The 27,178-nt window shown below is 41.4% G+C and overlaps 2 protein-coding genes across 2 annotated transcripts; one reads left to right on the top strand and one right to left on the bottom strand.

The window, feature by feature from the left end:
* Positions 1–3,315: 3,315 nt before the first annotated feature.
* On the top strand, positions 3,316–8,951 carry LOC136438072 (lysozyme-like). Its single transcript, XM_066432744.1, has 4 exons — positions 3,316–3,599; positions 6,316–6,559; positions 7,280–7,512; positions 7,823–8,951. Exons 2-4 carry the CDS (start codon positions 6,316–6,318, stop codon positions 7,868–7,870), a joined length of 525 nt encoding a protein of 174 aa, XP_066288841.1. The 5' UTR covers positions 3,316–3,599; the 3' UTR covers positions 7,871–8,951.
* Positions 8,714–26,520, bottom strand: LOC136438073 (calmodulin-like). Its single transcript, XM_066432745.1, has 7 exons — positions 26,329–26,520; positions 15,665–15,720; positions 15,199–15,229; positions 14,108–14,251; positions 12,898–12,992; positions 11,054–11,201; positions 8,714–9,958 (listed from the first exon to the last, which is right to left on the bottom strand). Exons 2-7 carry the CDS (start codon positions 15,665–15,667, stop codon positions 9,930–9,932), a joined length of 450 nt encoding a protein of 149 aa, XP_066288842.1. The 5' UTR covers positions 15,668–15,720; positions 26,329–26,520; the 3' UTR covers positions 8,714–9,929.
* Positions 26,521–27,178: the final 658 nt, after the last annotated feature.

Below are 27,178 nucleotides of genomic sequence, written 5' to 3'. Positions count from 1 at the left end.
GGGTTATATTATGCCCCCCAGCTAGGCAGCTTACCTTGGTACTACATTTTTGTGGTAAATCACTAATGTGCTCGGGAAGAAATCACATCGGGTTTGGCGTCGTAGTTTTGTGTGGGAATCGCAATGACGTTTTGGTTACCAACTTTGAACAGGTCAAGCGAAAAAGGGATAAAATGCATTTTCGTAATGGTTTGTGACCTGTATGTACCATAAATAAATACCTACATTATAATATGTATGTTATGCAGAGTGGAACTTAATTTGCATGTTTAATGCGGACAATATAGTGATACTGGATTGAACACATCTCTAGTGTTAAATAGAAACAGATATTAAGAAAGATTCTTAAATCTTCAATTCAGATGTATGTTGATGAACCTAAAGTGTTGAGTATCAACTGGGTATTGTGATGGAATAAACTGTGCTCTAGCTTAGTTTAATTGAAATCGCATTCTAAGAGTTTTTAGGAATTTTAGACAAACTCCGCTCCTATTTTTTTTATTTGGAAAGAAAGAGTAGCTATGCACAACTACATTTGTCTGAGGTTTGACCAGAGGTTTGAGCAGAAAAATAGAGAGCAAGCACAATGTACAGGACGGTCATATTCCAGTCCGTATACAATGTGCCGCAGGGAGAATGTTTACCGGAACCCCTGGCCTGTAAAATCCAGTCCACAGACTAATATAAACACAATTATGATCAAAGAAGAAAAGACGCTGCCCGTCGAATGCCACTCATTGATGTCGCCTCTCTATAAAAAACGTGAAGGACAGTTTAAAAAGAAGGATTGTGATTTAGAAGAATTGCTAATTGCTCACAATAGACCCCTTTCCAACAACTTGATACCGCGGCTATTTTGAATCTACCGCGGGCGCGCGTGGTTACCCTCTGTTTGTTTTATTGGGATCTCCATTAGTGTTCAATTATTACAATCTTACACTATTCTTCCTGGAGTCCATTCACATTGATACATTAAAATCAAAATACAAGAAGAAAACATATACAAATGATGGACAGTCATAAAAAAGATCAAATTTGATACAAGACATCTACGATTGACAGACAGTAATGAACAAAATCAAATGAGATGCAATAAAAAGAGCGCGAGGGGTCAGAGGTCAACTTGAAATACATATGTACATACATTCAGCTACCACCAGAGCTGTAATGGCTTATTTGTGTACATTTGTGTGATCAGTCTTTCTTTGAGGAATGTTTTGAACAGTGAAGGTGCGGATGTTTTGATGTGTTGTGGAAAGGTGATATATGATTTGATACATCTGTACAGAAAGGTTCTGGTAGCTGAGGTGGTTTTGGGTTTTGGCAGTTTGAAACCCCCTCTCTGGGCAAGACGGGTGCTGTGTTGATGTGTGTTGTCAATTCTCTGTAACCTTTTATAGATAGCTTCTGGCTTTTTGGCCGCCTGAAGTTTGTGAAACCTACAAGCACGCGAGCCTGGCTGTCGTGACAATGACAAGATCGTCTTGAAATTACGTGAGTTTGGGGGAGGGTCGTGTTTTCTGTGCAGCGTTACACCGACTTCGCTCAGCATTATTTTATATTTCCGCTAAATGAAATCCTACCAAAACGTTAAAATATAGGCCTGAGCTCAATGTTCTCAAATTATGCAGAATTCCGGCGGCTTTTTTGACGATCTTTTCGGATGCCAAGAATTTAGTCTTGAGGACTCCAAGTACGTGAGTGAAGGTGTGTTTTCCACTGTATGTGGCGTTTCTTTAAACAATTTTGCGCGGCAATATTTAAGATATCTGTTGGCCGGATGGAACAACAAAAAGTTAATATTGGCTTGAGGACTGAAGGACCTCAGGCCGATATTTTCTCTTTTTTTTGTGGGGTTTCATACTGGGGAAATCGTAATCCATCAAGAGGTTCTTGAGTTATGCTGACTACAGTAGTCCGGAACCACAAACAGCCAAACAGTCACACACATAGACACACCCAAAACTATATCTCCATTTTTCATGGAGATAATAACCCAACGCACTTATCGAGAAGAGTAGGGGTGACCTGGTGTGCTTGGCCAAAAACGCGAGCCGTGGCGAAGCCGCATTGCACTACCACTAGCTACTTGCGGCATCATGCTTCACCTCAAATGAGGATGCCTTGAAACTTGAAACGAAAAAAAAAAATCAGGCGAAACCATTAACATGATACATGATTTGTCCCCAACTGCTGAGACCCCGGGGACCATCCGTTAACTTCCACCCCCAGCTGGTGACCGTCACAGACAGCTATCTTATCAAAGTTTGTTCTATCGCTGTAGATAAACAATCTCCGACAGTTGGTCGGGGACCTCTTGGAGTGAAAAGGGAGGCCTTTAGGGATAAAGGGGTTTATGTAAGTCTGCTGTTCGGGAATCAGCTGTCTATGTAGTTTCAGTTAGGTAGCCTCTAATATCAGGCCTCTTGGGGCAGACTAAGCAGAGTTATAACGGGGAGGGCCCTAGCTTAAAGGCAACCCAAGTGATATTAGAGCCCGAAAATCGGATTTTCAAGGTCAATTTATTTAGTCATTTCTATACATGTTTAGTTCAAACAACACTATCACAATATAGCGACGTCCATGGTGCTAAAATATGACTTCGTTGTGATGTGAGAAATCGTCGCTACGGTTTATGTAGGCTCGCGAAACTAAGGGAATCATCGTATGGCATGTTTTTGCACTGTGTTCATATGCTCAAAGTATGAAGCTATTACACAAATGTGCTAGACAGTAAATAGTAAATGTAACTAGTACAAACAAGATTTCAGCATTTTCTTATTTCCATTTCTAATATTGCTTTTTCAACACTTGAACTCATCACCACGCTCCATTCCTAGTTGCCAGGTAGTTTGGACGAATTGCGCAAGTTGGTGGCAGCAAAGACGGAGTATGTATACTTTGTACCCTGTACAATTGTTGTGCGATAAAGTTATTGTTATTGTATGCATAATCAGATCATTAAAAAACGTCACATAACATAAATTAGGGTACGTCTTAGATTAGGGCCCTCCTCGTTATAGCCCTACGACAGCTTGAAGAGTATTTCGGCAACTAGCCACACTAGCTTTGCGATATAATAAATCATAGACCAATGTGACAATTGCTCCTTTGCAGTTATAGTAGCTTCAACTGCATATGTTTTTTAAGTAAACATGTATCTGTTTCTCTCAAATGTTGTTTCAAAAGTACAGCTTGAAAGAATAACGCAAATGTATAAAGTGTATGCGAGTCTATCTGTTTTATATTGCAGTTGGTCCAACTGTTGTAAATATCATAGTCGCAAGAGGGCGGTCTTGAGTGGGGGCGCGAGGCTCACCTGTGAAAACGACAGTGCAACGGCTTGGGAACAACAATTCTGGACTTGACAAATTGTTACTACTACGGATGTGAGTCAAGCTGGACGAGTTTGAGTTAAAGGAGACGTATTTCTTCCTGATGGCTGGATGAGTCATCGAGAGACACCACACATTCTTCCTGTTTTCTTGTTGTTATTGTTTTACTTCCCGGTTCAGTTTATAAACCTGTGCTCTACCAGCTAGATCACTTCTGAGCCAAAGGGACGCAGTTTGAGAACCTCCTGGCACCCGTTGTCAAAGGTAAGAAACGTTTCCCAATTTCAGCAAATGTCTTATCAAGTACCTTACACCACCACGCTCCTAGAATACATGTACGATGTACGGAACATGTGTATGTACGCAGTTTGTACTGTTCTTGATTTAGACCGGGCTTGATGAAGGTAGGTTAATTTATTCTTCAAGAAAATGATTCAAGTATGAACAAATATACTCAGGTCCTCAAGACAGTTAGGCCGAGACTTCTTTATTTGATGTACTACTTATCGTACTTGAAATATCCGTCTACTTCGTTACAGCATTTGTACTTGTAACAATTTGCATGTAGAGGAAAAAGTGACCTTTGATCACAACTAGTTAACAATTACTCGACCTCGTACGTAGGTCTATATGTACCAGAATCGTCTTGTGACTCAGAGTATTAGTACCAGTGAAATGAAATTTTCTGTACCATTCACGTAAAATATTGGTATGTCTGAAAACGTCTATCATAATCTATAAATCCATTGTCTACTGTGTGCTCTTTGGTGGGACAAATTAGCAATGGGTCGTTACGTCAGAGAAAGGACCCCACCCCCCCTCCCCTAGATGTTAGCTAGTATGACTCGGAGTCCTTCCGACCTGTTACTAATTTGTCCATTTTTTCAGAAAAGACATTTTTTTTATAATTGAAGAAATTTCTTTTTACTGACACTTTAAGTACAATCATTTTTCGACAATTTAAAGATGATGCAGTTAACCGATTTATCAGAACTCTACACACCATGCATATGGTAATAGAAGCCTCGAATACGTGACTTATAAGGTGGAACAGGAAGTGTATGAGCAGTAAATATCCTTCTTTTCTAGTATTGACTTTTTCTCACCAATGCAGATAGCATAAGGTGGTCAGCAAATAAAATGCAACACCTGTTGCGCTGTATTGGTTGTGAGCAAAGGACACTGAAAGGCAAATAAGTCAGCCCCTTTATAATGTTCACTGCGATTAAGTCATAGTTTTATTTAGCTCAATCCTCGTCTTTTCTGAAAATACACAACGCGAATGGCAATGAATTTATGAATCTCTAAGTTTGCACAACAAGCTTTAAAATTCTCATAGATTGCATTTTTGGATCATTTCCATACCCAATTCAGAAGACATACGATTCAGTTTGAGTCACAAAAGGCCACATTATTATTACGGGTAAACCAAAGGTAACTAGAGTTCCACGAACACATTATCTTCGCCAAATAATCAAGGCTTATCATGGAGAGTGATTAATATATACGTGCTTATCACCCCCTGCAAATTTGATCATGCACCATACCATTTGGAAGTTATGGTGGGGCGAGTGAGTCCAGTCTAGATATGGTTAAAAATCATTTCGTGGTACAGGACTAGTATATGTGTAGAGTGTGCTGATATATGTTATAACTGGTCATGAAAAAATATGAGTATGTTGATATTATATGGGCCACAAAGGTTCGATATTGCAGTGTTGTAAGTTGAAAGTGATGATGAAATAGTACAGTCAATATATATGAATAGAATAAATCTGGCTGGTGGTTGACGTGTTTTAGGTGTTTTTGTCCCTATTTCGTTATGTCGCCAACCGTGTTGAACAAAAATGCCTAAACTGAACGCGTTAAACCAGCAGGACCCACACCTCTGCTTGGAGAATAGTTTATTTATTTGACCTACATGTACGTTTATGCAAGGCCATCTGTTTACATGACCTGACACTGTCCCATGTCCCATTGAAATGCAGTAGGTTAACAAACTTTCCTTACTAATTAGGCAAATTAGCTCCCGATTTGCATAATTAGTCATTGATAATGTAAAGAACCATCTGAGCTCTCTACATGCCAAACATCACGACGATCTGTCGACCCCTTCTCAAGTTATTCATGTCCGAATGTCAAAACAAAAACACCCACTGCAGTTCTAAACAAGCCGCTAGGGAGCCAAAATTTACAGAACTTACTTTCTGTGGCATGAACTATCTACCACACAAAAATCATGACCATAGCACTTTCAGAAAATATGCCCCTAAATTTTGAAGCTCCGCTGCAGTACCTTAGGTACCCGCTAGAAGGCCCATTATCGAACTTGACCTTCCTTTCTGTAAACCCTACCCATCCACTAAATATCATACGGATCCATTAACAGCTTCTCGAGTTATGCTGGCGACATACAAATACACATCCACACAAAGCCCGCTGCAGTACCAACGGAAAATACCAGGGGAACCATTTTTGAACTTGACCCCCGTTTTCACAACATCTACACACCTGCAAAAAATCATGAAGATCCATCAACGTTTCCGTCACTTTTTTTGCCTACATACAAACACAAAAAAATGTAAAGTCTGCTGCAGTACTGTTGAAAAACGCAAGGTGAACCATTTTCGAACTTAAGTTTTCTTTGCACAACCACTACACACCTACCAAAAATCAAAAAGATTCATTGAAGCTTTCTTGAGTTATGCTCCTGACATACATTCAGACCCACCCAACAGATTTTTAACCGAAAACATAATCTTCTCCGAGTACAAGTACTCGGCGAAGATAATTATAAGGAAATGGAGTGAATTTGGAAGGCCTTATCCAGCACAAAAAGAAGGTAAAGCAGGTTATCATAACCTTTAGCACACTGAAGTAGCCGTTTGGCGCCCAATTCTCTATTGGTTACACAGAAGGTTAGACAGAAGGAAAAGGTTAAAGATTTTTTTTCTTTTTTGAAAACTTTTGTCTCTCTCAGATGAAGCCTTCAACCGCAAGAGTACTTGTTGTCCTCGTCGTTATCTTCAGTCTAGCAGGGGCTCTTGCGGGGTATGTCCCTGACAGGTGTATGGACTGTATGTGTCGCGTGCTGTCCCCGGGATGCCGCATGCCCAGCCCCCCGTGTGAACTCCAGGGCCCAGGGTTCGAGGTCTGTGGACCGTACCAGATCAGTAAAGCCTACTGGACGGACGCCCGCAAGATGGGAGAGGACCTCATGGACGGTACGAACAAATTGTTTGTTACTTTCGCCAAAAAGCTTATGTTTTCGTCAGCATTCGTGTGCCTGTCTGTCTGTTCGTCTGCCAACATGATAGCTCGAGAATGCCTAGATTGATTATCTTAAAATTGAAATTTGGTATGTGGGTGGGTCTTGAGGAGATCTCAAAATCATTAGATTTTTGCCCCCCCCCCCTAGCGGCTTGTTACGGTATTGCGGCGGAACTTCCGATTTTGGTATCTCATGTTCTGGACATGCTATAGTCATTGTTGTTGAGTGGTAAATAGCTCTTGAGAGCCCGAGGAAGAGTAAGTCGCGAACCCCTAGCGACTTTTTTGGAACTGCAGGAGCCGATTTTGTTTCAAGCATTGAAAGATAATAACTCTAGAAGGGGTTGACAGATGGTCGTGATTTTTTGTCTGAAGAAAGCTTAAGTGATGTTTTTTGTACACAATGATATGCTAATTATGCAAATCAGGAGCTAATTTTTGTTGACTACTGTAAATGCAGAAATGTTCGCGGTGGTTTTATGTTCGCGGGTTTCGCGGGAAACTTTCAGCGCGAACTTAAAACTAACGCGAAACTTTTTGCCCATCTATGACTGTAGCACTACCTTTGCTTCAAACGCGAACTTAAAACTACGGCGAACACTCCAATATCTCCCTACTGCGAAATAAAAACCACGCGAACTTAAAAATGCATTTACAGTATTTCATCATTTTAGACTGGCAGAGTTGTGCCGTATCGTGGACGTGTAGCCGGCGGGCGGTGGACGGCTACTTGAGGCGGTACGCCGTGAAGAACAGACACGGAAAGGAGGTGTTGGGGCACGACCCGACATGTCAGGACTTCGCACGGATACACAAGGGCGGGCCCTCCGGTTACCGCCTCGACGTCACGCTGCAGTACTGGGAGATGGTCGATAGGTGTCTACAAGGAGATCCCCAGTTCTTTCAGGTAAAAATTTGATGACGTGTATAGGACGACAAGTATCGATCTATCCGCACGACCAGTACGTGTTCTAGCTTGCCAGCATCCATCCACCCACCATTCATTCATTCATCCATCCATCCATTCATCCATCCATCCATCTATTCATTCATTTATTCATTCAGTCGTTCTTCCATTCATTTCTGTTGTCTTTTTTCCTGCAAAGTAATTTCACTTATTTTGAGACTCCAGATTTTTATTGCCGAATTTGTATTGCCATTTTCATACTCTACATTCTTTTTCTGTCCCTGATGTTGTATTTCAATTTGATTTCCAGCTCGACATGATGCACGGAGAACAGCGCAGTCTACAGTGGGAGCTGTGACGATGGACCTGGCAGATAAACCAAGGCAAAAGACTATCTCACTTGGACTGCGAGCTTGGCTAAATTCATTACGACATAATGATAACATGCTCTTGCCTTATCTCCCGCCATTCGTTTTAAGGGAATATACACAAATTCAATATACTATCTGTATACCCCAAAGTCAAGTTCTTACTTGTTTCACATAAGTCCGTCATAGTTCTTGGATCTTCCACCATTTGCAACTTATGCCGTGCTGACGCCTTTTCACCTGATGATTGAATCATGTGACGTCAGTGTTCTAAATCTCCCAAACAGACTAGTGAACAGTGCTTCTCAGACTGGCTTTCTTGAGGATGGTTATCGAGGAACTTTCCGAATTCAAAGCCCACTAACTCGACAATTCCCTCAAATTCGACGGAAAGTTCCTCGACCTCCATCCTCAGGAAAGCCAGTTTGAAAAATCAAAAGCACTATTCATTTTATTTGGAAAATTTAGAACACTGACGTTATATAATTCAATCATCAAGTGAGAAGGCGTCAGCACGGCACAAGTTGCAAACGGTAGAAAAACCTAGGACTTATGTGAAACAACTTGAAGTAAGAACTTGACTTCTGGGTATATTAAGCACAGTATAGTTGGCTTTTAATTTTTTTGTGTAGCTTTCCTTCAACTAGTACTGGAGAATGCTCTCATTGAACAGTTGTAGATATAAAGGAAGTAAAACAGCATAACAATCGAGCATGATTGTTCACAAATCGGTATTCAACAGGGTTTTAGCAATTAAACAGACATTTAAGCGACTACAGCGAAACGTAAATAAACACGGACAAACTGACAAATAAACTGCTAAGAAGAGCAGATGCTGCTTAGAAAACTTTTAATAGAAAAGTGTCTTTCAAGTCTTACAGTTAATTGTGGACGGTGTAAATGGGCTGCTATAGCTAGTAACGTCTTATCAAAGTTTACAAGAAAATTTCAAGTAGAGCGGGAATGTACAGCATTTCTCACAGTATGAATCTACATATGATTTTGCAGTTTCAAGACAATTTTATAAGGAATCTTTTCAGAACTTCATAATACAATCCATATTGCCACCAAGATTGATAATGCTAGCTTCATTGAGAAACAAGTTAACAATATCAGTTTTATCAGCTAAATTCACACATCTATATGGAAAAAAGAACAATACTCTTCAAATATTACAAAGAATAAGCCACAAATAATTGCTCAAGCAACTAGATAAGATTTTGAAACAGTCAGACGTTTCAGATAGCATCCGCTATCTTTCGTCAGTGACTAAAGAAGGATCTGGTAGAACTGGGTTTTATACCAATATATCTATTCAGAGTTTTGGTATAAAACCCAGCTCTACCAGATCCTTCTTTAGTCACTGACGAAAGATAGCGGATGATTTCTGAAATGTCTGACTGTTTCAAAATCTTATCCAGTTGCTTGAGTTATTATCTTTGGCGTATCTTATTACCTGGATGTCTAACCTTTATCAACGTATTACAAAGAATAGCCCCAAAGATATACAGTATACTACTATCCTCTCAGCACAGAAAGAAAAGACTACAGTATAAAATATGCTACTCTCCTATCAAATCAACCTCAAACTTACTTTACTGCACTGTAGCTGTACTGGCTAGGCAGTTCTATTAATCGATCCCAAAAAGTCTTCTAGGAAGTAGTCAATTTTACATGCAAGTTAAATAACCCAACATTCCATCTAGAAGAATGGGGTGACCCATGTAGAGAACCTGGCTGGATTCTTAAAAACATCACTTCGGGTCTAACTAATTACTGAAAACAACTGATTACAAGCCGAAAACAGCCGAACCGAAATCGGGTGTTTTCCGTTGTCTTCGGTTGTTTTCGGTAATCAGTGAGACCGCTTGCCTTATCTAGATCTCCTGTCACTTAACTCTGACTATGCGAAACCTGAAAAAAGAGCTATGGATCTAATATCAGAAATCCTTGCCAGTTTGCCGAGTTTTAGTAAAAAAAAAGTATATCTGTATGTACAATTAAAGAAGAGTCTGATCAGGTGACGATCACGTGACGATCACGTGACGATCACTTGCCGCACATCATCTGCACAAATTCTGTAGAGAGAAAAAAAGAAAACGGACAAATGATAACTACTCAGTACTCACCGAAGCACAGTCAAATTAAAATGCATCAAAAACAAAACACAGCACAAAAGCAAGGTCTGCAAAATTGATCATAAAGTTCTTCCCACGTTATGTTATACCTTTATTGCACAACAATTGTACAAGGTATAAATTATATAGGACGTAAAAAGATCAATCGTTTGCCATTATGCATCATGTAAAGGGTGATTAAATAGAGAATAAGAGAAGATAACATTGTCTGAAAGTTATTTTCTATATTTCAGTCTCATTTTTTAATCCTATAGATTTGTGAACTAATGGTTTATCGCTTCCCTGTATACATTATGACCCGAAATCAGGTGACTTTCGTGTCGATTACCAAAAGCGAAAGAGGATTCGAAAGGTGTTCAAAAGGTGTTCGATGACATGCAGTGGCCCCTTCTCTCCGAAAGGAGGAGGGGCGCCCGCCTCACCTTTTTCTACAAACTAGTTACCTTCGCCGAGAAGGTTATGCAGAGGGTAGCGTTTGTATGTATGTATGTATGTGTGTAATGTACAGGATAACTCGAGAAGGCTTGGATAGATTGTCTTGATATTTGGTAGGTGTATACGTAGGTCTCATACGTAGGTCTTGATGAGACTTGGAAATGATGAGATTTTGGGTCCCCTAGTTAATAATCATATTGAATGATACAAATACTGAAACCAGCTCAGGGGCGCACCCGGGGGGAGCCGCCATATCAAATTTCAAACTATCAACGCCAGAACAAACACTCATACGTCCCCCCTACCATTTCTTATTAGGATGTTATGCCTGGCACGCGTTTAGGACGGCTCCTACCGTTGAGTTATACGGTATTTTTAAGGGAGAGTCAGACAGACGTCAAAAATCCCGGAGACTCCTACCCTACTCGACCGAAACCTCTGCTTGGAGAATATCATACCGTGCCAGGCTGGAGGCCTGCCCGCCTTAGCCTGGGACCTCAATTCCCTCCCTACTTTGCCCTTGACGGGGCTATATGGGGGTAGCAAAGATAATGAATTTGTACGTGGCGCGTCGGCTGGCTGAAATAATTCATAATTCACCTTCAAAGTCGATCTTTCCGTCCCCGTCCTGATCGGCGTCATGGATCATCTCGTCCACCTCGTCATCCGTCAACTTCTCCCCCAGGTTCGTCATCACCACACGCAGCTCTGCCGGCGTGATGAAACCGTCACCGTCCTTATCAAACGTCTGCAATGGCAAGAAATCAACCGTTATGAATCGTAGCCTGATTTAATCGCGCTTATAGGCAGCCGCCCGTAACCAGCCAGCCCGCGGGGAGGAGCCATTGCAGCCCCAGACTGCTGTAGTTTGGTTTATACTGACTATCAATGACCGAGAACAGGCGCTAGGCGTGATAAAACTGTCTCCGTCATATTCAAACGTCTGCAATGGCAAGAAAAATAAAAGCTGCCATGACTTGTGTGCCAGCATGTTGAGAAAGATAGTCTGAGTACCATCCTCGTAATGACCGTTGGCTATAAAAGAAAATCGCTTGCTAACCACGTACCATCCTCCGTAGTGATCACTGGCTCAAAGGAAGAATCGCTTGCTAGCCACGGATATCGATAGCAAGCGTTTTTTTTTTAGCCAACGGTCAGTACTCAGTACGGAGGATGGTACTCAGACTAGGAGAAGGAAGAGAGGTAGACCAAAGAACATCTGGGGCAGGACCTTCCTAGAGAACCTGAAAACAACGGCTGTGAATTGGGTGCCACCGGGTGGAGAGGGCAGACCAAAGAACAGGCGTGATTAAGCCGTTTTCGTCCTTATCAAACGTCTGCAACGGTAAGAAAACAACTGCTATGAATTGGGTGCCACCTAGCCTGGAAACCGATACCATCGGGAGCTCCCTGGTATATCCACGGCGCTGGCAGTGGTGCCCGCTCGCCCAGACAGATTAGCCCCCCGGGGGTGGGTTAATTTACGGGCTTGACCTAATTAGTTTGTACGGAGAGGCGATAACTCAATATGACAGCCAAGAAGAAAGGCTGACAGAGACAGGTCAATATAGCACACTGGGCCCAGTATACAAACCTAAGCCGACCCGTAGAGACTGGTGACCAGGCTAGGTGCCACCAGGTGGAGAAGAAAGAGAGGCAGACCACGGAACACCTGACGCAGGACCTTCTTAGAGGAACTGAAAATGCCCTCGGAACCCCCTTCGTCATTCTGGCGGAAACACTGAATAAGTCAATCGGTGATTGCATGTTCATACAAAGTTTATGAACACTATTAGATATTATTAGTATTTCAGTAATTAATATCAATATCAAACCTACAAATATCAGTACTTCCATCTTTACAAATGAGAAGGTTCACCGACGGCAAAGGGATACGATAGCTGCTTGCTGTTGGGCAGGATAGCAATTTTTCACATAGATTAGAGAAGTGATACTAGGCAAGATATGTCTTATACCAGGCAAGTGTAACAATCTCAAGTGCTATGTCATTTACATGATTGTATACATGCCATGAAAATTTAGAAGTCCATGGTAAAATTTGGGGCAGACACCGATTGTAGTGATATGTTGCTGCACCAGCAGAAGTCAAGTGCGTGTCATGACAAAGTCCCATTCAAAGTTTTATTGTAGTGTGTTTCATGCAAAAAGGCCTTAAAAGGGGGGGGGGGGGGTATGGAAAACTTTTTTGGCCTTGGGGAGGGGCCATGAAAAAAAATGAGCAGAGGGGAGGGTCATGGAATTTTTTTTTTACCGGACCCTTTTTGCACCAGCCCTCTCCCAATAGATATCGTACAGTCCCTTTGCGGAGTGCGAAAGGGGCTTCACAAAGGCTGTGAAAGACATCTCGTGGAGACAACGGGGCTTCCCATAGTCTGCGAAAAATGTCCATGTGGGCTTTCGTACAAAATATGCAAAAGACGTACTTTGAAGGCATTTTTGAGCTCCTCCTCCTCGTCTACATCCTGCATCCTCTGTCCCATGAGTCCCAGGAACTCATCAAAGTCAATCTCGCCGCTACCTGGTAAACACAAGGGAACCAGCGATTATAACACAAATATCAATCGTAACTTATCATTAAAGGAATCCAGAGCATTTTATGAGGCTTGAAACTTAAATAAAAGAACTCCAATTTCTAGACATTCCTACACATAGTAAGTTTCAACAACATTATACCATTATATATTGACATTAAATGATCATGAGCAAAGATACGATGTCGTTGTGTGGTGAGAACTGATAGAAAACCCAAGCCCTAATAGACTGGTCCTGACTGTCCATCACAATTAGTGGTTCGACCAATGAGAGAGTGACTGCATGTCCGTCAAATATTGTGCCACTTTTGAGCACTTTTGATAAGAAATCCGCATGCAAATGATTACAGCTACTAGAATACTTCAAGCTTTGAAGTCTCATAAAATTCTCTGGGTGCCTTAAACATGTCTAATTTGCATGATAAATGGTAAGTCTCGCTATTATCAACATCCTGGCCGGGACTGGTGCGAGTGGAGTGTTTGCCTTATGGTAGGTCGTGAGTTCAATCCCCGGCCGAGTCATACCAAATACTTTTAGATGTCAGTGCTGCTTTTTATACTTAGCACTAAGCATTTCGGAAAGAGTATGGCAGTTGAATACACACTAGTGACTACCAGTGGACTAGCCTCCTGTTGTAGTGACTGTACAAATGTGTGGCCCAAGGGCTATTGAAACGGAGACGTGCGCCACCCTATGCACCATCTGGTGCGGGACGGACTTTAACTTACTTAAACTATGTCACGTGCCCTGGGAGGATGTGTTGTGGCAGCAACGGATTGATAATGTCAAATACCGTCACAGATGAACTTTCCATCGAATCGTGATGTAGCATTGACTTGTCTACTTTGCATAAATGGGACGTTTCTGTACGCCTTCATTATCTCCATGAAACTGGAGATTTTCCATGGAGATATTGTTTTGAGCATGTCTGTGTGCGTGTCTGCGTGTGTGTCTGTGTGTGTGTCCGGATGATTGTAGTCAGCATAACTTAAGAACGTCTGGATGGATTGTAAAGATATTTGATATGTGATCATGAGTAGGAGAACAAAGGTCAACGTTGCTTTTGGCCCCCTGGTATGTGACACTGGAACTGCATCTTACCATCAGAATCCATCTCCGCCATCATGTCCTGTATCTCTGCTTCGGTCGGGTTCATCCCCAGGGACCGCATGACCGTGGCCAGCTCCGTGGTGTTGATCGTCCCGTCCCCGTCCTTGTCGAACACCAGGAACGCGTCCCGAAGCTCTGGATACAGTATCAATCAATCAATCAATCAATCAATCAATCAATCAATCAATCAATCAATCAATCAATCAATCAATTAATCAATCAACCAATAAACCAATCAATCACCTTTCTTTATACTGGAAAAATGCTCTGTCGGCCTTATCCGTTCTTCCCAGAGGTCCAGTTGAAACAGTATAGAAACGCAGGTCAACATTTAGACATATTTGGTATAACGTTGTAAGGTTGTTCACACTTCGAAGTAGATTCAGATTCAGTTTTATTTCTTATGACCTGGCATGTGACAATTTCATAGAAATATGATTTACAAAGCGCTCATTAGTTGTAAAATTCACTATGTGAAATTTGTCTAAAACATTACGAGTTTAAAATAACATTGCTCGAACAGATTAAAATAAGGCGCCAATCCAAGTTTCCCTTATACATAAAACTTTAACAACTTGACAGTTTGCGCAGTTGAGATTACATTAGTGGCTCAATGTTCATCCGTAACACAGTACAGTAAAAACTTGTGTCAACAGTCAGTGTGGTAGAGCAGTTTTAATGCTCGGGGAATAAAAGAGGGTTCATGAGAGTACGCATGAGCAGCGACAGGAATTGTGGGTAATAGGTCAAAGGTGAAGGCCCCCTAGACTGTTGATTTCCTACTTTACTTATCTATCTACATGTGTATAATGATTACGTTTTTTACGTCTGACTTTATTTACTTAAGTTAAACTGATATCATGGTGTAATCAATTGTAGTTAATGTGAAACCCTGAATAAACCTTGGAGGTTTCTGGTTTCCCTTGCATGCTGCTTATTTATTTATGTTCAATTACTATTCATTTATGTTCAATGTACTTTTTACGCGCGAATTAACAATAAACAATGAAAGCCATTGCTAGGTGACGGTTTCTGCAAATTTAATCTTTATGAAAAGTTATCAAAGCTGAAAAAAAACTCACCCTTAATGCGCTCTTCACTCAACTGGTCAGCCTGCGGCAAAAAAGCAAAGGGTTGCTTTATTTCCTTTACAGCAGTAAATCGATTATAGAAAAGCATGGTACGGTTTTATGCAATGTGTAATGCTCACTATGCAAGAAATGCAACCTGCACGAATGCACACTTGGCTGACAGACAGGTACACACACACACACGCACGCACACACACACACACACACACACACACACACACACACACACACACACACACACACACACACACATACACACACACACACACACGCGCACACACACACACACACACACACACACACATACATACATACACACACACACACACATACATACACATATACACACACACACACACACAGAAAACACACGCAAGCACACACACATACACACAGACATTTGGTCCTCTCAAAAACGTATCTTACACGTATACAAATCTCACTAGGTTTATCTTACCATCGTTGTGTAAAGTCCAATATCGTGCACCAGCTAGTGACAATAGTTCTCCGTTCCTGTTTAAAACAACATCGTAGTGTCAGGGTGATCATACATACACACAACTTTCTATTCGAAAGAGCTTCTTTGTACAAACTTAAGAGCTTTGTACAAACGTAATAACCTTTTGTAGAAAAGTAAAGATTATCTAATTAATAGATCTCTATGTTTGAAGACAAATCAGTGTACCTATTTCATTCTTTCATGTTCATGAAACATTACTGGTACGGAGATGCAATCACATTTTAAGGCGCGTTCAGTTTGGGCACATTGAAAGCATCATGTAGAAAAGAAAGGATCTTTCGTCTTTAGGTTCGGTTACGAATTCTTTTCCTAGGATTTTCAGCGAGGCTAACCAACAATGGACAAGGATGTAGACAACTTTTTCTGTCACAGGACAGATGGATTTCCCTTGTTTCTAACGCGTTTGCTCATTGCAAGGTCACAGGGACCACTGCTTGGCTCTTAAAGGCAACCAAAGCAACATTATAATAAGGGCCCAAAATATGGAAATAGAAAAAAATTCTGACAGATTTACTAACACATCTAGCACATTTGCGTAATAACTTCATACTTTTAGCATTTTAAAACCGCGCAAAACGTGCTGTACGATGATTCCCTTAGTTTCGCGAGCCTACAAAAACCCTGGCGACGATTTTCAGTGAGTTCTCATATCACACAACGACGTCGTATTTTTGCACTATGGACGTCGCTATTGATTGTGATAGTGTTGTTTGAACTAATTATGTATAGAAATGACCAAACAGATTTACTTTCAAAATCCGATTTGCGGGCCCTAATATTGCTTGGGTTTCCTTTAACGAGTTTCCTCATTGCAAGGCCACAGGGACCACTTCTGGGCACTGAATTCGAACCAGCATCTCTTCTCTCTAAGTCAGAAACATCCAGCTTAGGCAAGCTCGACTAACTGACTCAATAGGGGAAGCAGATGTTACTAAGACTGCTCGGGAAATTCACTACCCCATTCCCCATTGTTTGTTTGTTTGTATTGCATGCCCGGTAAACCGTCTCATGGCTTAACACACCAGGTTTGTACTGAAGAGTACAAGCTACATATCTGGACAGATTTATTTGACCTACTCACACCTGGAAAGACCCCTACTCTTTCCGATAGGTTCTTTTATGTGCTCGAGGTGTGGCTCTCCTCAAACACGGGACCTCCATTTAACGTCCTATCCAAGGGACGTCCCTAACCAAAGCTAGATACTCATTTCTACCTGAGTGAAGTGAGGGAATTCGCGTAAAGCGCCTTTCCAAAGGGCACAACATGAATGGGGAATGTCAGGGTATTCGAATCCGGGACCTTTGTGTCTTGACCAAACATCGGGCCATTGCGTTACCGCGATGATTAACATATCATGAAATATAAGCATAACGTTAGAATACTTTTACAGTGACAGAAATTACCAAAACAAACTGACACGAAGGATAATTCAGGTTTCACTCTATTATGTGTTCTGTATAATGTATGGGTAATGATGTATGCTTATAGATTTATCAGAGCAAACATAGTATTACCTTGAACTGACTTATTACTTTTTACAGAATAAATGGCACCTTTTGGAGACTAATGGAGACCTATTGGTGACTAATGGTTGCAAATAGGGGGCCAATATTGTCGGAAACTAGTTCGCGTCCATTCGCTTTTCTTTAACTGTCAAAAAAAAAATCGCCACTGCTGGGACGAATTGGCGTTCATTGGAAACCGGTTGGAAACTAGCTACTTGTCAACTGTGCGAAACTAGTTGGCGAACGTCATTTGAAACTAGTCGCCAACTAGTTTCATCCCAGTGAAAGGGGGGCTTTCGAGGTACAAGGTGTGCTGTCAAGTCACCGGACGGAACTCTTTCAGACCGCTGTTCAGTTGAACAAACTGTCTGACAGCGTCAAACAGTTCGCATGACCTTGGCGCGCGCCATGTTATTTATCTGGCAAGCAAAGATTCATTACTTAAACCGGATGTTTGGGACTATTTAGTTGCGCCCCATTACTTCTTCTACTGGATAGTAATCAGTACATGACCTCTGAATATTACAACAATATATATAGTACAATATATAATGTATTATGGTGTCATTTTTTCCTAGTCGAGTGGTGTTTTGCTTAATCTAAGCTGATTAAGTAGAACTCGCCATCATTTTGTGTGTAATTCTGTTCATTTGATTCGACTTCGATCCTAGGGTCGACTCCAGCTCAGACATGTTGTAAGGGATTGCATTCGTCATTTCGGATGGTGACGTAAAGCCCTCGGCCCCGTGTATGAGGGAGCTTTGGGCATAAGCCTCAAGCGCCAAACCTCTGCACGTAATAGAACCCAACACACTTATCGAGAAAAGTAGGGGTGACCCGGTGTGCTTGGCCAAAAACGCGAGCCGTGGCGAAGCCGCATTGTGCTACCACTAGCTATATGAAAAAGCATCATGCTTCACCTCAATTGAGGATGACGTTATACCTTTTACTTCTGTTCATTATTGTTGTAATGTTAAGAATGATAGGGAAAACTACACATGTATAGGCCTTAATCCATGGACCTTTGAAGAAGATCACTCCGTCTTTTACAGATAATGAGGAAGAGCTATTCATTCACAAGGCACATGGAAACTAACTATAAGCTAGTATTACGGGTTTGTCCATGCATGATGTTGGGGTTTTGTTACAATTGTTGCAAACAACAAGCATGCCTTGCATGGTTGGTCATTCATTCGAATTTTACGGAACCTATACGCCTCTACCAGGCCCTGCCCAAAAGTAGTAGAAATTGGCCAAATAGAGTGAATAGTATGCTAAGGGAGTCGGCTACGGAGAGAGTGTCCAATATCCCATCCACGGGAAAACTGTAACTTCTATAGTGGACTAACTTCTATGGCATGTTATCCATCTATTTGGCCAATTTCTAAGATTTTTTTCTAGCAACCTGTGGAGTCTGGTAGAGGCTAACTATCCAATACTAAGAAACATACGCATTTTGGAAAATTCATACGAATGGTATGGAATACGCACGACCCTTGCTATCAATAAGACTCGCAGGAATTCCGTAAAACTGTATGTATGAACACCTTTAAATTGATATCCTGTTGCATGGTAGTGCAAAGGAAGACTAGAATGCTACATCTGATTTACTGCTGTATCCAAAGACATCGTCCAATCTCTCTAAGCGCATTTGTTGTTTTGCCTCATTTCTTATTTGCCTTTTCGTTCGTTTTCTACGATGCGAGGCGACTTAGAACTGAAACGTCGGAAGGTAAAACGCGTAACGTTACAAACGGACGAGAGGGAGGGAAAACGCGCCCAAACCACACATCGCTTGGAAACCAGCTGTAGTAGACTTGTGCTTTCTGTCGTCCCATAACAACAAACACGACAAACTATAGCCTAGACAACAGGCCCTGCTACGGGAGACGACTTTCTTCTGCTAATTACATATTTTTTTCTGATCGATAGTTGCCATTTTATGAAATTTTGGAGTCGTAATTGTTGAAGAAAAAGGGAAGTAAAAATGACACATGTGAAAATATTACGTAGAAAATAGTACTTGATATATAGAACAAAACGGCCACGGCATATCATATGTATAACATATTGTGCCCTTATTGATAGCCTCCACCAGTCGTTTTTACGGGCGTTTGGATGGAATAATTCGGCAAAAAAATGAATAATTGGCCTGTAGAGTCAGTCCACGGTAAGGTCAATATCTCGACCTCTGACCAAATAAAACCCTCTGGTGGCCAAACTTCCCTGGCAAATATTCTCCCTATAGCTGGCGTACTTAGTCTGGTTGCGACTACTATAGATAGAAGCCAGCACAAAAATGTACGATCCAGATAACACAATTCTATCTTGTAGAGCCTAGCGTGTCCAACGTTTTCCTGTGTTTGTGCGTCACGCATCCCTGACATTCGTTCCCCTACATTTTGTCCTTAGCGACTTTACTATGCAAACCACTTCAAGCATGCAAATTACACAATCTTAATGGACTAGAACTTCTTCCCCTTCGTCAAGAGCGGCACAGCGTGTACTGTTGATGTTGAACAAACAATTCAAAACATCCCGACAAGCAACCACAACTACAAAGTACTCAACTCTTGCAGTTATCAACCAATAGGGGGAGGGCAAAATTACAATAAACATTTTTTTAAAATCCCCAAACGTTACAAACTTTGTAGTTCCTTTCCCTGATCTAGAATTTACAACCTTACCTGATCACTTACCTTACAAAACCCGAATGCTGTCTGTATATACATGCAATGATGGATTTCGTAAGATGTAACTATGGGGGAGGGGGGCAAGCGAGACGCTCTAACAAAGGAAGGAATTATGTGCTTAGACCCTATCAATATCATCAAATGAAGCTATTAGTTGGTAACCTAATTAGGAGAGAGGCACCTCATTCGCTCGACTATTCCAGACAAAGGACAGGCTTTAAAAGACTGAACAATAAGAATCTTTGAAGCGTACTACTCTTACAGGTGTTTTCTTTTCATCAAAAGTCTTTGTTATTCTGCTGCTACCTAACAAAAGAGTGTGGATCTGTTTCCAAGGAAAATTTTGTTGTACATTTTTGAAACCATTACTGAAATAAGATGAGGCTATCAAAAAGATTAACTGTTACTAAAGGAGGAGGATCTAAACGACCCAGTTTTGTAAGAGGTTTTGGTTTAGTGGTCTGCGCTTCTGTCTCTCACCTCATCTGGTTCAAATCACTTGGACCAGAAGGACTGGGGTTCAAGCCCCTGGTAGGGCACCTCTGGACAAGGGACGCATTGAGTCATACCAAAGACTTTACAAAAATGGTATATACTTCTGAAACAGTATGGAAGTTAAACACACTTCACTGCCAGTGGACTAGCCCCCTGCTGCAGTGATTGCACCACAGTGTGACCCAGGGAAACCCTATGAAACATGAAACAGTGTGACCCTATGAAACGAAGATGGGCACCACCCTATACATCAATAATGGTGTGGGAGGATTTTAACTTAACTTAACTTTGAATTTTTGACTTTTCAGTAAGGGCCTGGTCGTACGGTCGTTGTACAATCGCAACTAAACTGACGACACTCTCCGAATAGTCGTGTAAGTGCCGTAAAAAATTTCAGCTGTCTTTTCTTAATTAATCAACTGAATGATACACAGGACTAGCTAATATTAAACATGACCTCTTAAAATAAAAATTACTACAGGCATAGAAAAATTCAATAACAACAAGTAACATCTTTTGGGTAGACCAGTACCAACAAGCCATATAAACAGTAAACAATCATTATATGAACCCAATCATACTAACTTTTGAAACTTTTGCTCACCACAGTATAAGCCTGGGTCAAGCCCAAAATTTAATTATTACATTCAGAAGAAACAAAGGATGAACCCCTGAATAGCAAATAAATGAGAGCTTCGTCAGAAAGACTGTTAAGATCAAGGATGGGGGATAATAGGTTCTGTAGGTTGCCAAGGTGGTTTAGTCTTTAGATATCACTGCACGAAATGGCCACGTATCCTGACGGATCCGACGTATCCGGAATCGGGCCTCATGGCGTTTCCGAGCGAATCCGGAAAAATCCCAGTTCACTGCTCGGATACTGAAGTGCCCGCAGATCCGATCAATTCCGACGCCGTATTCTTCTGGATTCGTGATGCGCCTCGGATACCCGAAGATATTTGCGCGGATCCCTCGTTTTTTGATATTTGGAATGTTCGGATTGTTTGTATGTCGGTAGTTACTTCGGATCCTGACGAATAAATACACACGGCACGGCATGATCTCATTTCCTGACGAATCCAGCAGATCCGGAATTGCGCATCATAGCAGATACGGAACGTTTCCGATTGGATCCGATACACCTCAGATCAGACAATTCCGGCGCCGTATACGTCTGGATCCTTTATACGTTTCGGGTACAGATACGGCACGTTTCCGAGCAAATTCAGACAATTACCAGGTACACCTCAGATTCGGCAATTCCGACGCCGTATACGTCTGGATCCGTGATGCGCGTCGGATACCTGAGGATATTTGCGCGGATCCTTCGTTTCTAGATATTTGTCAATATGGCAGAGATTTTCGGATTGTTTGTCGGTAGTTGCTTCGGATCCTGACCAACAAATACACACTGCACGGCACGCGGCATGATCTCAGATCCTGACGAATCCAACAGATCCGGAATTGCGCATCATAGCAGATACGGAACGTTTCCGATTGGATCCGATGCACCTCAGATCCGACAATTCCCGCGCCGTATACGTCTGGATCCTTCATATGTTTCGGGTACAGATACGGAACGTTTCCGAGCAAATTCGGACAAATACCAGGAACACCTCAGATCCAGCAATTCTGATGCCGTATACGTCTGGATACGTTTCGGGTACAGATACAATATCTACTCGGATCTTTCATTTTTTTATGTATTTGCCAATATGTTAAAAGTTCAGATTTGCCAATATGTTAGAAGTCATGAGCTGTCTCGGACCCTGACGTGTACGGAACACGGATTCGTGTCGGATATCCAAATTACCCACAAGACACTTCTGGGCGCGACAAACGTTAACGGTTTTCTTTCGGTTAACAGCACAGACAAGAACGGCGTTTCATCACCTTCTGTGCTTAACATGGCATCGCCAGAGTCTACCATGGTCGACCAGTGATTTTTGAGTGACTTGAGAGTCGAAGGGAATTTTGTGTAAACTCAAACGCACGGAATTGCGACGTTGTCTTCTTCGTGCATGCAATATTCGTCGCCCCCCTCCCCCCTTGTAAACGCTGGTAGGGAGTTGATTCATCATTTTGAGGGACTGCCCTTTGGTAAGTACAAATTGAAAAATTCCCGTTTCTAACTAGTTTTGACGTCAGTTATCCTCTTATTGTGGCTTGACATATCATCGCATTCGCATGACCATAAGAATTCTCCAGCCGACCTGCCCTTTTACGGCGTTAGGATCTAGGAAATTTAAAATTTCAATTTGTTCATTCTTGCCAATGGTCAGCAGACATGTGTGTCTGGTTAACGTTTCAGATACAAAATAGCAAGCAGTGGAGGGAAAGATAATTAAAGATATGGAAGGGAAGAAAATGTCATAAGTATTTGTCCCACAAAGATCCCACAGTTTGTGGATAGTGAACTAGAACTTATAAGGAGGCAGTAGTGTGCCTCAGTGATTATTTCATTCAGTTATAGCTGTGCATGTTTGATCAATATCATATTCAAGTTATAGATGTAAGTTTTACGTAGTCAATTCAACGATGCCCAGATTCATTTTTTTACACATGCGAGTATGTGATATGTTTAATATTTGTCATTGTTTCCATTTATATATATATATCCAGTACAGCATCGGCAGATACTTCCTTCACAAATGCAGCACATATTGTGAGGACCTTGGCTGGGAACAAAGCAATCAACTGTCAGATGCTCAGCTGCTGAGTACCTCAGGCTCCTTTGGTAGGTCCATCATCGGTACACTTCAATGTTAGCTGAGAGAGGCATGATGGATATCCATTGTCCCGTGTTTTTTGTAGCTGCTGTGATGAAACGAAGCCCATGTCAAAATCATGTGACATGTTCCTTAAATACGTGAATTGATATTTATTCATCATTTGGTTTTATCATATAGGAACTGGTTTATCACAAGATGGACTCCAAGCTGAGTCCAACATGCAGATACAGAAGAAATCAGCCTTGCCTGTCCCTTACCAAGAATGCATGGAAGAAGTGAACTCAGATGTAGTCAGAGAATGGGGAGAGGACGATTATACACATGCAGTTCCACGGCATATGCTACTTACGTTTAAAATGTGGCGTGTCATCATGGGAGTTCTTCAGACAGTATAATGTTACTTTCTATTTTCAACCTCTGTATTTGAAATAATTGTATCTGATGGCTTTTAGACTAAGAGCTGGCCACAAATAAGGCTTTTATTACTTTAGTGGAATATTTAGAACATGTAGATAATTTTGGTCCAAGGGCACTATACAGTAGTAAATATTACCACAATGTTGTGATGGTGTTACTTGTAATACATTTCATAATTTTTCAGAACATTGTGCTTGCACAACCCCAATTTACCGACATTAACCTGCATATGCAGTGGTGCTTTGAGTATGTGGATGTCCCTCAGCCTGTCTCAAATGAAATGGATCATTTAGCCATATAGTACTTCCGTATTGTATTGTATTTGATAGTTTTTGAACTTAGAAATACATTATGTTGAGATATGAAATGATACATATGTTACATACAGGCTTTCCCAAACTTCCTGTCATTCAAAATGATGTTTTGGGTATAGTTAAATTAGGAATGCAAGCACATAGTCGGATCCGTTACGGATTCGTTGTTGGGTCCACCTGTACCCGTCAGTATTCACCATTTTCTTCAAAATACAGAAAAATCCCTGTACGCATCCGTCAGGATCTGTGGCATTTCCGTACAGTGTACGGCTCCGTATTCGTCGAAAATCCCTTACTTTCGGATTCTTCAGGAAATATTCCATATACCGGTGCGGAAATAGTCGGATACGTTACACGAATCCGCATGTATCCGTCAGTATCCACCAAAAATACAGAAAAATTCCTGTTCGTATCCGTCAGGATCGGTGGCATTTCCGTACAGTGTACGGCTCCGTATTCGTCGAAAATCCCTTACTTTCGGATTCTTCAGGAAATATTCCATATACCGGTGCGGAAATAGTCGGATACGTTACACGAATCCGCATGTATCCGTCAGTATCCGCCAAAAATACAGAAAAATTCCTGTTCGTATCCGTCAGGATCGGTGGCATTTCCGTACAGTGTACGGCTCCGTATTCGTCGAAAATCCCTTACTTTCGGATTCTTCAGGAAATATTCCATATACCGGTGCGGAAATAGTCGGATACGTTACACGAATCCGCATGTATCCGTCAGTATCCGCCAAAAATACAGAAAAATTCCTGTTCGTATCCGTCAGGATCGGTGGCATTTCCGTACAGTGTACGGCTCCGTATTCGTCGAAAATCCCTTACTTTCGGATTCTTCAGGAAATATTCCATATACCGGTGCGGAAATAGTCGGATACCTTACACGAATCCGCATGTATCCGTCAGTATCCGTCAGTATCCGACAAAAATACAGAAAAATCCCGGTACGTATACGCCGGGAAACGAGGCCATTTCGTGCAGTGTATATCCTTATCGGCGTTTAATCTCTCACCGAGAAGCTCTAGTCAGCCAGATAGCACCGTAGGTGCGGACCGGAGCTTATCTGGCTGACTGGAGCCTCTCTGGCTAGCATATACGATTTTCGGTGCACCGTGTAGATCTCCTTGGAGATTAATCGGCGGTTAGTTCTGTCACAGCCTTCTCAAAAACCCTACGACATCAAAATCGTACGACGGCCTACGACACGTCGTCCTGTGACCGTACCGTAATGATATATGCTGGTTTAATTATTAGATGAAAGGTAGACACTAACACTGAATTAAACTGTAGCGGCAAGAGCAAAATGACACTTGTTCTTGTTGGTTGTTATGTAACATACATCAACATAACACACACGAAAGTCCTAACAAGCCTAACATTGATTAACACTGAACTACAGCAACCTTGGTTCAACGTATTTTAAAGGAGTCCTAAATTCCAGAGGGGGGAGTTATTTTGAAATAGATAATTATTTTAGGAAGTAAAAATGAATACTTATTACAGTATACAATAAAGTACCCACTAGTCCCGTGCGCTTCAAAAAGCATTCGGTATTCTACTAAATTCCCCAGGTGATCCTCTATTTTCTAATTAATTAAATTAAACAACCTCAGCCTATGCCTAAATACAATGTACCTGACAATGCCTGACAAAAGTTAGGTTACACAAAGAATGTCAGGGGGGCTAAGAAAAACTTGTCTTGTTATGTTCCTTTATATCTTATTAACAACTGGCCTTCTTATTGTGCTTAGCTCCCCTCATTTATGCCGAAAATATTCACGATTAAAGATGTATGTTTACGCATAGTGAATGCATGGGTAGGGTCTGAACGGGTTTAGTGAGTTACATATTATTTTACAAAACACACCTTGTGTAATTCACAACAAGCGGAATTCTGCGAAAAGTTGGCTGATTATGTATTCATTGATATATAATCTAGTGGAAAATAACACTCCCTTCTAGAGTTTAGGACTCCTTTAACAAACGCTTCGCACTCTGGCATTGGCACTGCGTTTTCACGGACCCACTTTAGTAAACGGAGAGTGTTTTCGTCTTTGCAAAAACACTTACCCTTTATACGGTTGTAAACTATAAACACTCCACGCCACTGTAGTTAAAAGACGATCTGTTTTGCTCATAGGGAACTCGATCCAGCTTTTGATTTTACATGATTGACGGCTACAATAAACCGTCAAGTTTGTTAAAAACAAAAAAATAAACAGAGGGGGGCGCTGTGGGAAAAGGGGGCAGTGCGTACGGGTCTAAACATTCAAGCCGTTAGGTAGTTCAGAGCCTATATATCAAGTTAAAACGCCCCTTTTTTCTTGTCATAACGTTGCTACGTTGTACCGTGTACATGTAGAAATCTTGTTTACGTAAAATGCTACCGATTCCCCACGAAACTTTACCTTTACGACGTTGAATTATACAACTTACCTTGCTAGAACCTCCGGTGTGCGTATACGTGTCTTTTCGTGCCGCTTGCAGGCCCAAAACTTCCACGCTTGCCTAGCAAGACATGCTTGTAGTCAGCGAGGCTTAATTGTTGCGAAATGGTGCGGCACTGAGCAAATAGGGACCCGTCAGAGCGAAGCGTAAACCACGTCGAGTTCTCCCGTTGTAATCTAAGCTGTGTTCTAGGGCTGCCGTGACGGTTGTACAATAGAATGCACGGGTGGCGGTCCTAGTCTAAAAACTACAAGAGGCCGCCTACTTATACACAGTACAGCCAAAACAGTCTAAAAACTACAAGAGGCCGCCTACTTATACACAGTACAGCCAAAACAGTCTAAAAACTACAAGAGGCCGCCTACTTATACACAGTACAGCCAAATATAGATGGCTAGGAGGAAGACTATGATACACTAGAAAGCGGGTGGCGGTCCTAGCCTAGATACTACAAGAGGCCGCTACAACACTTCTATATAGTATAGTCTCCAAGCAAATGAAGTCGTAAATGTGTCTTCTTACGCCAATATACTATTTGATAACTAGGAACGAGACCATAGTTCCGAACTACTATGGGTAAAACATAGATGAACAGGTATTTACTATATTTTTGTTCTAATGATTTTAGGTAAATGGTATGTTTTGGTACAAAGGGGATAATAGATATAGGTCAGATCTGAAACCTGATATGATAAAACGTACGTCTAAAAATAGCCATTCTATTTTTCGTGTTCTCTGCAAGCGCTTCTAAATGTATTTTGATAACTTTCGAGCGCTCCATGATTCAAAATTTGGCGTAAGGTTTAAAGAAAAATATAAGAAAAGCATTTCAAGAATA

The sequence above is a fragment of the Branchiostoma lanceolatum genome, chromosome 7 (assembly GCF_035083965.1).
Source record: "Branchiostoma lanceolatum isolate klBraLanc5 chromosome 7, klBraLanc5.hap2, whole genome shotgun sequence".
NCBI classification, from domain to species: domain Eukaryota; kingdom Metazoa; phylum Chordata; class Leptocardii; order Amphioxiformes; family Branchiostomatidae; genus Branchiostoma; species Branchiostoma lanceolatum.
This window is presented reverse-complemented; position numbering and strand designations above follow the sequence as displayed.

Coding starts and splice junctions, on each gene's coding strand:
- LOC136438073 (XM_066432745.1), bottom strand. Junction 14,252..15,198: donor GAGTGAAGAGCGCATTAAGG/GTGAGTTTTTTT, acceptor TACTGTATCCAG/AGCTTCGGGACGCGTTCCTG. Junction 11,202..12,897: donor AGCTCAAAAATGCCTTCAAA/GTACGTCTTTTG, acceptor TTGCCATTGCAG/ACGTTTGATAAGGACGGTGA.
- LOC136438072 (XM_066432744.1), top strand. CDS start 6,316: ATGAAGCCTTCAACCGCAAGAGTACTTGTTGTCCTCGTCGTTATCTTC. Junction 6,560..7,279: donor GGGAGAGGACCTCATGGACG/GTACGAACAAAT, acceptor TCATCATTTTAG/ACTGGCAGAGTTGTGCCGTA. Junction 7,513..7,822: donor GAGATCCCCAGTTCTTTCAG/GTAAAAATTTGA, acceptor TTTGATTTCCAG/CTCGACATGATGCACGGAGA.